Raw genomic sequence first — 16,387 nt, forward strand, 5'->3', positions numbered from 1 at the left:
ATCGTTAATTTTTTAGAGATTTTTCAAATCTTGAAAAAATATGGCAAAAATAGGTAAAATTTTCAGTTTTTTTATATTATCTTGTGATTTCTTTTGTTCTTGAATGTTTAAATTTATGTTGATCTACATTTCTTACATTCAAAAACAATTTTTTGTGTTATCGGTAGATTTATGGAAATTTCATGAAGATATATATGGAAAATATAAATTAACAAAAAATTTGAAAATGCAATTTTTTTTGTTGCCTATAAAGATTAAATATGTTTTAGATCTATGAATTCATATCCACAAAGCAATTGAAATTTCTTCTTTAATATTTTTTTTGATTTTTTTTTATATTTTTAGAATTAAAAATAAATAAAAATTAATTATACTTTATCATTTGATCACAATAATTGAATATATTATAATTCTATGGATTATTTATCATATCTATAGACTAATTGAAATTTCTTCTTTAATAATTATTTTTTTTTTATTTTTATAGTTTTAGAATTAAAAAAAAATAAATAATTAATTATATTTTATCATTTGATTACAATGATTGAATATATTATAATTATATGGATGATATATCATAGCCATAAAGAAATTGAAGTTTCTTCTATAATTTTTTGAATATATTATATAATGTTTATTTATTTTTTATAATTTTTGGAAATAAATAATAAATAATAATTCTTTAAATAATAAATATTAATTATTTAAATAATAATTAATTATATTCTCACATAGAAGTTGTGTCAATGCATGTTTTATGGTTGGATAGGAGATTTGGATTTTTCCTATCCCATAAAACATTAAAACTTAAGAATTATAATTTATAAATTATAGTTAAGCATAGGATTTTAATGAAATTATAATTAACTATAATATATTTCTTCATAAAACCATTAAAATATATTAATTTAATGTGTATACACCTCATTGTGGTCTTATATTTAGTGTTGTTGATGTATTTTTATGACTTGTTAAAGTATTTATAGTATTTTTAAGAATATTTTAATTTTTCTCCGATATACATGCATATCCAAAACATATCCCGATACTGTCTCTTAAAATTGCCTTTCCAATACACTTGCGTTTCCGATACTTTAAACCTTGTGACCAACAACCATGAGGGTGTTTGGTTCCATTTACGTTTATTTAGTAAACGTTTATTGAGGGTGCCAAATAGGCAGCACTTCAGCATTTTCTCTCGGTTTTATGCATGCATCAAAAATGAAAAAAGTCAACTTTGGTTTATGTGTATACCAACCGTTTGTGAAAATTATTTTTTAAAGCTTTCACAAAGAATCAGACATTTTTCACTGTTATGTTGATGTGGAGCCTAGTGGCACCTAGTGGTTATAAACGGTTATAATTATTGCATTTCTCTGTTGTACCAACAAATAAATTACAAAAGTTTATTGAATAAACTAATTTTATTCAACAAATAAAGTACATACCATATTAACTAATTTTTATATCACTACAAGGCCCTCAATTTATTTCTCTCCCCCATTTCATTGCCTATTCCATCTCATTCATTTTACAACCAAAACCAATGTTTCCGTTCGCACACAAGAGTGTGATCATGAGTTTAATTTTTGAAATTGGGTTCAATGAATGAACTTGAATATAAGGGCATCATTGTAATTTTGCAAACTTTGTTAGTTTTCTGACTATCAGGGGCTCTCGAAGTATCAAGTATCGAAAGTTCAGGAGGGGTGTTTTTGAATTTTGATAATAGCCAAAAAATAAAAAATAAAATCAGAAAAAATAGTTCACAAAAAAGAAAAAAAACACATACACAAAAAAAAACGAATATTTTATTAGTTGGGTAATATTTCGTGAAGGAAGTGAAGCAGAAGTGGAGGGAGACGGTTGCAGGATTCAGGATTTCTTCAAGGAAACATGTTTCTACTAAACTTCTGCTCTCGAGGTGTCTCAGTAGTAGCTGCTGCTGTATCCAAGCACCACCCCCAATTACCCAATTATACTGTCAATAATAATAATACTATTAATTATTCTTGTTTTCATACACCTTTTTCTTCTCTGACCTCTCCTCTTGGACTTATTAATACTGCCACTACCACCCCAGCAGCCGCTGTGGACCATAGACGGAGATTTCCTACTCCTCTCGCCTCGTCGGCGTCGTCGTCCTCTCTCGCCACCAGCACCAGTTCCCCTGCTCCCATGGGCAACAACGCTCCCGATTCCGGCATGGACGCCGTCCAGCGGCGGCTCATGTTCGAAGACGAGTTAGTTTCTTCGTCCTTTTCTTCTTATTTTAATGGTCCAATGGTTCTTGATTAATGAGTTTGGAGAGCTTAACTAGTTTGTTTCTCTGTTCCCTATCTGTTGCTTTTTTTTATTTTTATTTTCTTGATGGTTGTGAGATGCTCTGAAGATGGTTTTGCTTTTGCTTGCTGGCATGGTTGATTGCTTCATAGGATTTTTATGTATTTGAACATGTAAGTTGAGAATATGGTTCAGTTTCTCTTGTTATTTTGCTTTTCTTTCCTTTGCCAGATTTTATTTTTGGCTAATTGGTTGCTGGATTGGTTTCAGTGGGTCACTGATGGTAGATCGGTTAGTGGGGGTTTGCTGTACTTGACAGAATGAATTTGATTTTGTTCTTTTAGTTTTTTTCCCCTAAAACTTTCAGATGGTTTTTGGGGATGTATGGATTGGTTGTTGGGTTTGTTTCAATGGGTTAGATCGGTTAGTGGGAGTTTCATACTTGACAGAATGAGTTTGATTTTGTTATTTTGTTATTTTTTTTTTTTTTTACTTTCATAGGTTTTTAGTTGCTGTTATTTGGATCTTTTCCTTTTTCATTGGTTTTTTTCTTATGGGTTTTGGTGATGATTTTGGTGGATGGAGATATCAGGGTGTGGTGTGATCAGTTAGCATGTATGCTTGCGATTTTTCCCTGTGTTCTTACATTTGCTTCTGCAATATTGTATGAGATGATATTGTGTGGTACAATATGTGTGTGTGTGTGTGTTTTGGGAAAAGGCATAAGTATAGACTTTCATAAATATAAAAAACCCTGCACAAGAAGTGGATGTAGAAAGGAAAGTTACAAAAATTCTCCCCCAATATCTACGACAACATTCACCACTGCTTGTTTACAAAAAGGGAATCATATACAAAAAATGAGCTATAAAAACTTCATTTGTAATACTTATGGACATCTAATCACGAATTCATTTTTCCTACAATTTTTTGCACAACTGAATCTGTTGAGTTATCCTTGTTCTGGAAGATCCTGCTATTCCTTCCCTGTCATATGCCCCAAAATACAGCTGTGGGCATTATGTTCCATGCATTCCTGCCTTTCTTGCTTAAACCTTCCACCCTCCACCCAAAATACAGCAATGGACATATTCTGTGGCACATGTTGAGGTGTATGGATATGTTTCTTGTATTTGCACAAATGGTTATTAGAGACCCTGAGGATGGGATCTTAGTTATATAGATTGTTCTTTTGGTTTTAATTAATCTTTTATCAATTACAACAATTGCACTTTAGTTAACTGCACAACTGCCTTTTTGAGTGCTAGCATTGGCATTATTGTAACCATTCACACCCCCTACTAGAGATGGGTGATAGGATTGTGGCTTTAAAGGGCCATTTGGATAATGAAAAATCAGCTTTCTTACATGTCAATATATTTTCTTGCATGGCAATCTAAACATTTTGATGAGATGGTCTGGTCATGATTACTCAAATTGATAATACCAAATGATGAACCAAAAATATTTTCTATATGAGAGCATTAAGTTGATCAACTTTTTGATTTGGTGTTTCAGAAGTTAAATCAACAATTCTCATTATTTAAACATTTCCGTTTGTGTTTGAAACTGTATGTTCAGTACTGCTGGCACTGTCTGGGAATAATGAGTCTTTGGTACCTACACAGGATGCCTATTACAGCATGACCTATTTGAAAAAATAAAACTACAATTGTATTGAACCATCTATTAATCTCTTTAGAAGTAAATGGCATTTATCTTCACATGTAAATTCATTGTTGTCAGAAGTTGATTTAACAAACTTAAATGATTATGGTAATATTCACTGTGTAAGAGCTCTACTTTTGACAGTGGATACGATGAGAAAATGAATAAAGCTTGAGTTGTGTATCTCATTGGACATGGTTGGTGGGGATAAGTATGTTTTTCTTCTGTGTTTATTGGCAGATCGGAAGAGCATGGATCTGCAGTTTTGTGTGTGTGTGTGTGTTTGTTTCTAGTGGTTGGTGGAAGGGGTCTTCGTGATATTTGTTGTGGTTTATGTAGTTGTATCTGGGCTTATTTTTCTTAAGGTCTTGGCTTGTTTGTAAGGTTGATTTTCTCTTTAAGGGGTTAAAATTGTTAGGGCGGGGTTGTTATTGATGGGTGATTTCTTATCACCTGTTGTATCCTCTTTTTCATTCTTCTCTTATAAAGTCTATTTTTTATTTATTTTCAAAAAAAAGTTCATTGTGTAAGAGAGTTGTTTCTAAAGGGTTGATTCAGTGAAAATAAAATAATTTTCTCTGTATTTCCCTTTTTGTTTTGCATTCTCCCATGAGCTGGTTGTGATATGGTGTCCAGGTTGGTAAATGGTGATTGCAATGCTAGTTACTCATGAAAAAGTATTTGGCTAGAGAATTAGTCAAAAAAAAAACAAAAAATTGGTATATTGTTCTATAGATTTCAAGAAACTCTTTGGGGCTAATTCTCCATTCAGAGAGGGTGGGATTTGGGGGGGGCGGGGGGGGGGGGGCTGTGACAGGAAATACATCACTTGGCGGTCAAGGATTGATGTGTAGCTTCCTTATTTGACAAAGAGGATGAGTACTTTTAAACTCCAATTCATTTGATGAGTATTGATGAATGGGATATTACTAGTTCCCAAAAATTGTGCATTTTTCTTTTCCTTTTTGTTGTTGTTGCTGGATTGGAAACCACATGGCACTCCTTGGGGAAGGATTTTCTTTTCCTTTTTTTTTCTAGGACATTTTTGACATATTACCTCTGCCCCCCAAAGGTAAAAAATTCCTCTGCAATTTTTTTCCATGAAATAATTAGATGCTATGGTTCATCCTATCTTATTCATCAGATGAAATATGAAGATGCCAATAGTCTCCATGATTACTTGGATAATTGTTATATGTAAATCAAGATTGCAATATCTGTAAATACACAATATATTAAACATAATTGTTAGGCCATAAGTACCGTATTTCATCTTCATATTTGTCAAATAAGGTGTAGTGATTGCTGATAAAAAAAGGTTTACTGATTCTGAATCAAATAGGCAATATTGTTTGCTGGGCCAGTTGAATATAATGTTGAGGGTGTCTTTCCATAAAGTTTTTTTTTTTTTGGGGGGGGGGTGTTGAAAGCTTATTGTGATATATACCTCATATTCTGTATAATCTATTCTTCAGTAAGTATCATTGGATGGTATGGGATCGCATTTATACCTTATTGTATTTGTGCAGATGCATTTTAGTGGATGAGAATGACAACGTTGTAGGCCATGACTCAAAATACAATTGTAAGTGAGAGTTTTTATTTTCCATTTTCTGTGTATTTTTGGTATGGGAATAAGTTGGATTATTTTAAATAGTTTTGTTCCTTTTGTTTCATCTCATAAGATAAGTTGTTTTCTTAACTGTGATTCTATTGTCACTAGATTATTTTTATTTCTGACAAATTTTATTGATTTAGAAAAAGAATGAATTATGTACAAACATCAAGCATCCCTTAGCTTGAGTAAGTCACTTCTGGTCTCATGGCAGTAATAATTTCTTTGTACATCATACTAGTTAAGTGGCGTGTGCAAATAAACATGTGTAGGGGTCACTAAAAGGAGAGGGGTGGGGAGATAGTGGATAAGGATAGAATGGGAAATTGCATAAATAACATAGGTATTATGGGCCTGTAAAAGTTTGAATATTGACAAAAGTTGGGATTTTTGTAGCTGGAGATGGGGACAGAACAAGAAATTGCAAAAGTAGCAGGGGTAGTGTCAGCATGTTAAATTTTGAAAATCAACTAAAGTTGAAACTCTCTCCCCCCTCCAATTCCCCAAAATAAGTTTTATTTTATATACCCCTTGTTTTGCCGATGCATCCACTAGTCCATTGACTGATCTGTGAACCCAGTTTGTGTTGATAATGCTATCCTTTTTCAACTTCTTGATCTCCTTCATGATGTTTTTATACTGCCATTTAGTGACTCCTCATTATGAAACTATCCCACTCACCACTTTTTGGTCTCCCTAAATTACCGGGTTTGGGTAGTTTAAAGATTCTGCCAATAGTTCAGCCCTTGTAGAATTTCAATGGCCTATTGGTTCAAAAAACAATGCAATGATATGTCCATTGTAGTTCCTATGGGCCCCTCCTATTTGCAATAGGCCTGGATTTCCCCTGCTACATCCATCAAAGTTTAGTTTGATTGTATTCAGTTCTGGTGGTGACCTGATATAACAGAAACTCTAGTAGTAGAGGAGCTTGCCACCCATTGCCATCTTTGAACAATGTCCTTCGTAGAGAATGAATTGAAAAGCCTCACTATTTTGATCTAACCAGTTACTTTTTCACTGTCATGCTTTTGATAATGGTTTCTCTAGCTTAGACCTTGTCATTGAACAAGAGCTCATTTCCTAACTTCCCAATAGTCCACAACACCATTTTGTTGCATCTCCAATAAAATTTTCCCTAACTTGGTTGGTTAAGCAAGGTTGTATGGGAAATATTCGCTTACTCCAGTGGAAGAGTCCTTTTGCACCCAAAAAGAGCAAAAAATAAATCCCAAATACCAATAAAAAAGGACAAGAGGTTAAGAAATGGTAAGTAGTTTATCCACTTGCATTACAAAGGGGACAGACATGTGGAGATTGGCACCAATTTGGTCATTTCCTCTGAAGGGTCTCATAAATGTTAATTTTTAAATGGTAAACTTCCCACTCAAAAGGACTGATTAAAATTAAATGAAAGGCAGACTGACCTAGTACCTATCTCCAATAGCTGGCAAGATTTGATTCTCGGTGATGAAGATCTGACAATCATATGGTTTTTATATACAGGCCACTGCATCATATATAAATTGACTAATCCTCGTATCTAAATCACCTCTATAATATACACATCCCTCTATACAAATCTTCTCCAACTAAACACTGGCATCTGAGAAACATGTACAGGATGTTCCTAGTACACCATATAACTCAAAGTCTATACAGTGTAAGACAGATGTATGTAACTGCAAAACCATATATCCAATATGATACATATATGCTTGTATGTGTAAACTGTGTTATTAATCATAAAGCTGGGAGCTTATGAAATATATTGATCATATTGATAGCTTATAAAGTCTAGTGCTCTGAGTTGATATCATTAAAATGGGTTAGGTGGAGTTTTAAGACAGGATAATTTTTATGAATAATATTAAAATTGTCCACCAGCAGCTGCTGCTACATTATTTGTCATGACCTTCTCTGCATTGCAATGAATTCTTGGACCAGATTCAAAAAATACATTTAAGTTGATGGTTGAGTTCTCTAGAATATATTTCCAAATTCACCAGTCATACTGATCTACATCCTAATTCCTTAAAAGTTCTTCCAACTTCATATTTCATTATTTTGTAAGGCTCAGTTTGGAAGGAGTACAAATACATACAAAATATAAGGTTTTGCACTCTACATATTTGCATTTGTACTCCTTCCAAACTGAGCCTAAGTTATTTTTACTTCTTCCTTTTTCCTGGATGCCTTGCTACTTACCAGCTCTCATATCCATATGGATACCTTTGATGCTCTTTTTGAGAGATGATTTTCCTGAGCCCTTGATTTCCATCTGCTCTGTTATTATGCAGGTCACTTGATGGAAAAAATAGAATCTGAGAATTTGCTCCACAGAGCATTTAGTGTTTTTCTATTTAACTCAAAATATGAGTTGCTCCTTCAGGTATGCCATAAACTTCAAATCCACAAAGCCTTATCCCAAATATATGGGCTTGTGGCTAGCTATGCAGTAATTTCTGTTACTTGAAAGTAGATCTATACTGGATGACTTCTGTTACCTGTCATCTGTATGAACTGAAGATTCAATGTGATAGACAGTTCTATTCATCTTAGTATTTTGATTACAGTTAGATTGCTGATTCTATACAGTTAGATCGCTGCGGTTTAATGTTTCAGTATTGAATGGTAGCAAGAATTTCTCTAACTTTTGACTTCTTTCTTTTTTTTTTTATTCTATTCATGAACCTTGGTTTACAAGAAAACTAAACATCTCTTGTTACTTTAAGTAATCTTTTCTGTAGATATCTTTTTAAAAGCAATTGGGCCTATACTCTCCCAGGTATTGGGCCAATAAACCTTTCTCCTCTTAAATTAAGGTCAAATTAATTTGGAATATAGTGCTTATATGTTCAGTTCTTGTCAGCAGATGGAGGATCGATGTTTGGTTGTCATGTTGAGTAGGTTGTCTGTCTTTTGAGTTGAAGGGTTCAGGTTCAAATCTGTTGTATTTTATGGTTATGTGTTTTTCTTGGTTGGGTAATCTTATTCTTTAATTTGGCCTAGGGAGGTTTGTTGGATGGGGTGTTTCTTTTGGTTATAATGTTTGAGGGCTTGGAGTTTGGATTGTGGTAGAGAGAAAGTGTTGTTATCTTTATTCTCTCGGGTGACTTCTGGTCACCTTTATTGTAATCTCTGTTTTCCTTTAATATATTATATAACATATACATATACATACATATATATATATAATTATTATACAGCTGAACCCGGCCTAGTGTGTGTATATATATTCTATAATTTTAAATAATTACATATGTAATATTATAATATATAATAATTATATACACATGCAAAGTATCGATACGTATCAGTATCGGTGTACCCAAATACACCTGGATACACTGATACAGAAACTTTTTAAAATATTTAAAAAGTCTCAGATCTCTTTCCCAACCCCCTAATTATTATAAAATAAAAAAACAAAAAAAGGGTATCGGCATATTAATATGCACCGATACCCATGTTTGGGTATTGAGCGTATCGATATTTTAATCCTTGTATATATATATATATATATATATATATATATATATATATATATAATTATCCTGACCCATGAACCTCTCCCTTTTCTGGGTCAATGCCCAGTCTGGTTTTCTGAGCATTGAATTTAACATTTCACTAAGTTATCTGCATATTTATTTATTCTTTTAATTGATCTTTCGTCTCTTCACATTCGGACCTGATTTCTTTGCACTGCAATTTCATTTGCACTGGTGCTGAAGTATGAAGGTGCAAATTTTGATTTATCTTTGTGCCATCTTTTATATTATTTTGTTTATTTGCAGCATAGATGAGGTTGTTGGTTCGGCTGTCTTAATTTGTATGTTATCCTTGTTGGGTCTTAAGTCATTAGTTATTGGGCCTAATCTTATTTAGTGTTTATTTGATTAGGTGTCCCTCCACTAATCAGGGGCATTCTGGTCTATTTATGTAACATTATGTAATATTGTTATATATAATAGATTAGGGCTGGCTGAGAACTGATTCTGCCACCCATCTCATATCTTCTTCTTCTTCTTCTTCTCTCATTCGACAGCTCTATTTCAGCAAACATGATATCAGAGCACTAATCTTTTGACTGGTTATAGCAGCCGCCTTTTTTCTTCTACTCGCAGTTAACTCTCTCTCTTCTTTTTCTTGGTTGCTGCAAAGAAACCCTAGGGTTGGTCGCAGAACACAGTTGGACCTACATCTAGGGTTTCCCTTGGTTGTAGGGCCCAAGGGGAGATAGACCTAGAGGCTGATGCCCTAATAGATGCAGTACAGCAGATTGTAGCCATTCGACTAAGATAGATCTGTGTAAAACAGATCTAGGAGAAAGGACGAATCTCAGCAGTCCTAGAACTGTTCGTGGGTGAGAGTATAACCTGAGATAGCAGTGCTTAGCACACAGTAGAAGCTAACACAGCAAGTTGCAGGCTGCGGCAACAGTGATTAGAACACAGCAGAAGGTAGCACAACAGATTATAATCTACGACAGCAGTAATTAGGGCATAGTGTGCAGTGTAGTACTCGGTGTTTCAGCTCTGTGTCGGGTTCTCAGGACTGAGTTTACAGTGCAGCAAGCTCCGTAAGTGTGAAACAGTTCATTATATATTGTGTTTACAGTCTTGACTCTACAAGTAGGAGAAGATGTCTTCCATATCCGGGGAAGTGTCTTCTAGAAATGTTAGGGCTTGTGGGAGGTCTCCTAATTTGGAGAATCCAAATCTGCACGGCCTACAGATCACAAGTGTGTTGTTGGATGAGTACAACTTCAGAGAATGGTCTGTCTCAGCCATGTTGTTCATCACATCCCGGGAACTCACCGGTTACTTGGACGGGTAGAAGACGGAACCCGAAGTGGGGAGTGCTGAATATGCAGTTTGGCGCAAGGAGAATGCTACAGTTATGCCCTGGCTACTTGCCTCAATGACTCCAAGAGTAGCTAGGACTGTTCAACATTTCTCCACAACTGCCAAGATATGGGAAAAAGTTTCTAAAACCTATGGGCAGAAAAAGAATAATGCAAGAATTTACAGACTGAATCAAGACATTGCTGCCTTGAGGCAAGGAGATATGAGTGTTACAACATATTTTGCTACACTAGAAGGACTATGGGAAGAGTTAGATCACCACCTTATTATTGATTGGGAGAATGTCAGAGACAAGGAAAAGCATGACAAACAAGCATTTAAATTTCTGGCTGGCCTAGATCCTATATATGAGAGCATAAGGTCCCAAATTCTGGGAAGGGATGAAATGCCAGACTTACATCATGTTTACTACCTTGTGAGGAATGAAGAGGTGAGAAGAAAAGAGATGCAGGTTGATACTCAAACTAAACTAGTTGAACAGTCTGTGGAACATTCGGCCTTAATCTCTACAAATCAAAGGGGAAACAGACACTCTGACAAGAGACATCTGAAGTGCACCTACTATGGAGGGGAAAGGCATGTGAAAGAGACCTGTTGGGTTCTCCATCCGCATTTGAAGCCAATTGCATTGAGGAAAGATAAGAAGCATTAGAAGGGTCAATCTGCAAGTGTGAATCTGGTTACGGGTCACAGTGATGATGGTTCAAAACACTCATCCACAGTTACTTCCTCTTCCATGGGACAGACTACTCATTCCCCTGGAACCGGGTCCTTGGGTTTTACTACCGATGAGGTAGAGGTACTTAGCCGGGCCCTAGCCCGTCTAAGGACCAATTCTCTTCCATCCTCCTCCCTTGCCAGATCAGGTATTGTCTCTACCTTTAGTGCAACTAGTACTATTGATCCTGCCTCTTGGATTATTGATTCTGGTGCAACTGACCACATGACACACATGTCTTCCCTATTTTCTTCCTATCATTTAATGTCTGGCCAAGATAAAATGAGGGTTGCTGATGGTTCTCTCTCTACCATCTCTGGGAAGGGAGTGGTTGACCTAAGCAAGGACCTCTCACTCAAATCTGTCTTGCATGTTCCCAATCTTTCTTCAAATCTCTTATCTGTTTCAAAGCTTACCAAAAATTTGAATTGTAGCATAACCTTTTTTCCTACCCGTTGTGTCTTTCAGGACAGATTGACGAAGAGAACGATTGGGAGCGGTCATGAGTGTGGAGGTCTCTACTACCTTGATGCAGACATCAGTTCGGCATTACAAACATCTGCTACTAGTAGTCAGTCCAATGGGGAGTCAATAGCTAGTTCACATCTGTGGCATGCTAGGCTAGGTCATTTACCGTTTTCATCATTGGAAGTATTGTTTCCAAAATTATTCAAAGGTGTTTCAAGTCAAGAGTTATTTTGTGAAGTCTGTCAACTATCAAAGCAATGTAGAACTGTTTATTCAACTTCGAGTAATGAAATTCAAGCTTCTTTTGACTTAGTCCACTCTGATGTTTGGGGCCCCTCTCCCATTATTTCTGTTGATGGCTTTCGATATTTTATCAGTTTTATTGATCACTATTCTCGATGCACATGGATCTACTTATTAAAAACACGAGAAGAAGTGCCGCAGGTAATCATGACTTTTTGCAAAATGATCGAAACACAGTTTGGCACGAAAATCAAACAATTCAGGTCAGATAATGTTGCAGAATACTTTGAAAGGTCCTTGAATCTGTTTATGGAGGATGCTGGAATGATTCATCAGTCATCTTGTGCTAGTACCCCCCAACAGAATGGGGTTTCTGAGCGCAAGAATAGGCACCTATTGGAGACTGCTCGAGCCTTACTATTTCAGCACAAAGTTCCAAAAAACTATTGGTCTCAAGCAATCCTTACTGCATCATACCTGATAAATCGAATGCCATCCAAGGTATTGGGGATGAAAACTCCTTTCTCGGTTCTTTGCCCTCATCTTCCTGACTTTTCTCTTCCACCGAGAGTCTTTGGGGTGTGTATGCTTTATACATGTCAAGGATCCGAAGAAGACCAAATTGGATCCTAGGGCTACAAAGGGAATCTTTTTGGGGTACTCTCCTACTCAGAAGGAATACAAGTGTTATGATCCAATCACCAAGAAAAAATATGTTACAAAGGATGTGGTATTCTTTGAGTCTCAATCCTATTTTCATTCTTCCCAGAATCCTCTTCAGGGGGAGACTAGTGGGATTGAAGAGGATTCTTCTGTTCCCCCTTTCTTTGTGCCTCTCTCTACCTCAGACCTTCCATCTTCTCCTCTTGATCCACCTAGTTGTAGTATCCCGAGTGAATCTAGTGAGGCTCCCATTGTACCAACCACTACTAGTGATGTTGCAGATGTTACTGAAGACTCAAGCAGGCTGCAAAGAGATATCAGAATCACCTACAACAGAAGGAAGAAGGGCCCTCTAACTCATGACAGCAACCAATTGGACTCGGATCAACCTGTCTCAGAAACTCAAGGTAATCCTATCAGTTCCTCTGACTTGGATCTTCTTATTGCCCTTCGTAAGTCTACCCATTCTTGTACTATCAGACACCCCATTGCTGATTTTGTGTCTTACTCACATTTGTCTCCCCGTTATTGTTCTTTTGTGTCTGCTCTCTCTTCTGTGCATGTTCCTACCAAGTATTCTGAGGCAGTATCTGACCCAAAATGGAAAGAGGCTATGGATGAAGAAATGAAGGCCTTAATGAAAGCAGTGACTTGGGAATTAGTGGATCTACCAGAAGGGAAAGGCACTGTTGGATGCAAGTGGGTGTTCACTGTGAAGCATAGGGAGGATGGGTCCATTGAAAGGTACAAGGCTAGATTGGTAGCAAAAGGGTTCACTCAAAAAGAAGGGATCGACTACAAAGAAACCTTTGCTCCGGTGGCAAAACTCAACACAATCCGAGTTCTATTATCATTAGCTGCAAATTTCTCATGGGAGCTACATCAGTTGGACGTGAAGAATGCTTTCTTGAATGGTGACCTGCATGAAGAGGCTTTCATGGATCCTCCACCAGGTTATGGGTTTGGCAAGAAGGTATGTAGACTGAGAAAAGCCCTATATGGCCTTAAGCAGTCCCCTCGAGCTTGGTTTGAGAAGCTATGTGGGGCCATGAAGAAAGGGGGTTACACTCAAAGTGGGGCAGATCATACCCTATTCATAAGGAAGAAAAATGGCAAACTTACAGCACTTATTGTATATGTGGATGATATGGTAATTATAGGGGATGATCAGGAAGAGATTAAAAGACTAAAGGAGGTCTTGGCTGCTGAATTTGAGATCAAAGACCTGGGCCAACTGAGATACTTTCTTGGGATTGAAGTTGCAAGATCCAAAGACGACATCTATATATGTCAGCGGAAATACATCCTTGATCTTCTTCAAGAGACAGGCATGATGGGGTATAGGCCAGCAGATACTCCAATAGAACAGAATCATGGTCTACAGGAGTCAGTAGGAGAGGACTACCTTGATAAGGAAAGATACCAAAAGCTGGTGGGGAAGTTGATTTACCTGTCCCTCACTCGCCCTGACATTGCTTATGCTGTACATGTTGTCAGTCAGTTCATGCACACTCCTAAAATCCCTCACATGAAAGCTGTGGAAAGGATCCTCAGATATTTGAAGTCTTGCCTGGGGAAAGGGATTCTGTTAAGAAAAAACAGTAAAATTGAAGTTGAAGGATATACTGATGCAGATTGGGCTGGCTCAGTTGGGGACAGGAAGTCTACTTCTGGGTACTGCACCTTTGTTGGAGGAAATTTAGTTACTTGGAGGAGTAAAAAACAGAATGTGGTTGCTAGATCTAGTGCAGAGGCCGAATATCGAGCTATGGCTCATGGTGTTGCTGAACTTTTATGGCTTAAGATCCTGCTTGGTGAACTTGGAATAAAGATTGAGTGTCCTCTCAGGTTGTACTGTGACAACAAGGCTGCCATCAACATTGCAAATAACCCAGTGCAACATGATAGAACTAAACATATTGAGATAGACCGTCACTTTGTCAGAGAAAGAATCGTCTCAGGAGAACTCTGCATCCCTTATACTCCCTCCGAGATGCAGATTGCAGATGTTCTGACTAAAGGGCTAGCTACAGTGAAATTCTTGGACTTACTTGGCAAGCTAAGCATGATTGACATCCATGCTTAGCTTGAGGGGGAGTGTTGGTTCGGCTGTCTTAATTTGTATGTTTATCTTTGTTGGGTCTTAAGTCATTGGTTATTGGGCCTAATCTTATTTAGTGTTTATTTGACTAGGTGTTCCTCCACTAATCAGGGGCATTCTGGTCTATTTATGTAACATTATGTAATGTTGTTATATATAATAGATTAGGGCTGGCTGAGAACTGATTCTGCCGCCCATCTCATATCTTCTTCTTCTTCTTCTTCTCTCGTTCGACAGCTCTATTTCAGCAAATAGAGGTAAAATAAAATCTGAAGCAAAAGTGGATTTAAATTTGTATTTTTTTCATTTGCACTCTCAAGCATTTGTATTTTTTTCTAATGCAAATGAAATTGCAATGCAAACAAACAGAGCTTTTTAGTTACAAATCAAGAAATGTCTCCATATTTACATGTTAGATCGTCTGCTTTGGTCATCTTGAATTGTTTATGCCAAATGCATGTTTACAACTTGCCTAAAAAAAGAAAAAGAACTTTTCCCACCCACAAAGATATACACACTGTGCAGACAGACGCAAAAGCACAGATCGATATATTTGATAGGATCTTTAGTGATATATTCCACTCTTTTTTCATTCACAGCAACGGTCAGCGACAAAGGTAACATTCCCTCTTGTGTGGACAAACACCTGCTGCAGTCATCCACTTTATCGCGAATCTGAGCTTATTGAAGAGAATTATCTTGGTATATATTTGCCTCCCAGAATTTATGCTATGGCATTTGGTTTTGGAGTTATTTTTTAAGTAGGTTTGGTTACTGTTTCCGGAACAGGGGTGAGGAATGCTGCACAAAGGAAACTTTTTGATGAACTGGGTATTCCTGCTGAAGATGTACCAGTGGATCAATTCACCCCCCTTGGTCGAATTCTATACAAGGCTCCTTCTGATGGAAAGTGGGGAGAGCATGAATGTAATGATATCAACTTTATCTCAATCCCATTTTTTTTCCTGGTACAACCATTATGTACAAATTTTAACTGGAACTGTTTTTTTAATTTCTTGTTTAACTTGCAGTGGATTACCTACTCTTCATCGTTAGAGATGTCAATGTGCAGCCAAACCCTGATGAAGTCGCTGATGTTAAGTATGTTAATCGGAATCAGTTGAAAGAGCTGGTGAGAAAGGCAGATGCAGGCGAAGAGGGTCTCAAGTTATCCCCTTGGTTTAGGTTGGTTGTGGACAATTTCTTGCTCAAATGGTGGGACCATGTTGAAAAAGGGACCCTCCATGAAGCTGCAGACATGAAAACCATTCATAAGCTGACCTAAGGGCGGTGGGGTCTAAGGAGAGCTATATCCTACAGATGGCTTTATTCAATAAATCAATGGTGTTTAGTTGTCTATTTTGTTATTAGGACCTATCCTTTTGGAATGCTTTGTTATGGCCCTTATGGGCAAGCCAGAAGGATTTTAATTCAGTAATAAATGCCTTAAAATTGTCAAAATGGTTATTTTCAGTCACAAATAAATTTGAATTTTAATCTTAATATCCACTCCTAAAAAATTGTTAAAGTGGTTAGTTTTTTTGTTTTGGTAAACCAAAGTGGTTACTTTCAGCTGCAAATAAATTTGAATTTTAATCTTAATTAAGAGCCTTACGGTTCAAAAACTGATTGAGCATTAAAGTTATGTAAATTACCAGAATTTAGTGTAATTTAAAAAATTATTATAACAACAATACTCAGTAATTAAACATTAATTATTAATAAAAATATAAGAAAACCATCATCACCATTACTAATTA

At 36.4% G+C, this 16,387-nt stretch overlaps 1 protein-coding gene across 1 annotated transcript; it reads left to right on the forward strand.

Moving 5' to 3' along the window:
* Positions 1 to 1,803: 1,803 nt before the first annotated feature.
* LOC104599644 (isopentenyl-diphosphate Delta-isomerase I) lies at positions 1,804 to 16,130 on the forward strand. The gene is made up of 6 exons (XM_010262242.3): positions 1,804 to 2,243; positions 5,481 to 5,536; positions 7,867 to 7,958; positions 15,227 to 15,329; positions 15,417 to 15,554; positions 15,659 to 16,130. Exons 1-6 carry the CDS (start codon positions 1,897 to 1,899, stop codon positions 15,910 to 15,912), a joined length of 990 nt encoding a protein of 329 aa, XP_010260544.1. The 5' UTR covers positions 1,804 to 1,896; the 3' UTR covers positions 15,913 to 16,130.
* The last annotated feature ends 257 nt before the right edge of the window (positions 16,131 to 16,387 follow it).

Source organism: Nelumbo nucifera, chromosome 7 (assembly GCF_055504915.1).
Source record: "Nelumbo nucifera cultivar China Antique chromosome 7, China Antique-T2T, whole genome shotgun sequence".
Taxonomy (NCBI): Eukaryota; Viridiplantae; Streptophyta; class Magnoliopsida; order Proteales; family Nelumbonaceae; genus Nelumbo; species Nelumbo nucifera.

Coding starts and splice junctions, on each gene's coding strand:
- LOC104599644 (XM_010262242.3), top strand. CDS start 1,897: ATGTTTCTACTAAACTTCTGCTCTCGAGGTGTCTCAGTAGTAGCTGCT. Junction 15,330..15,416: donor TATTGAAGAGAATTATCTTG/GTATATATTTGC, acceptor TTTCCGGAACAG/GGGTGAGGAATGCTGCACAA. Junction 15,555..15,658: donor AAAGTGGGGAGAGCATGAAT/GTAATGATATCA, acceptor TTTAACTTGCAG/TGGATTACCTACTCTTCATC.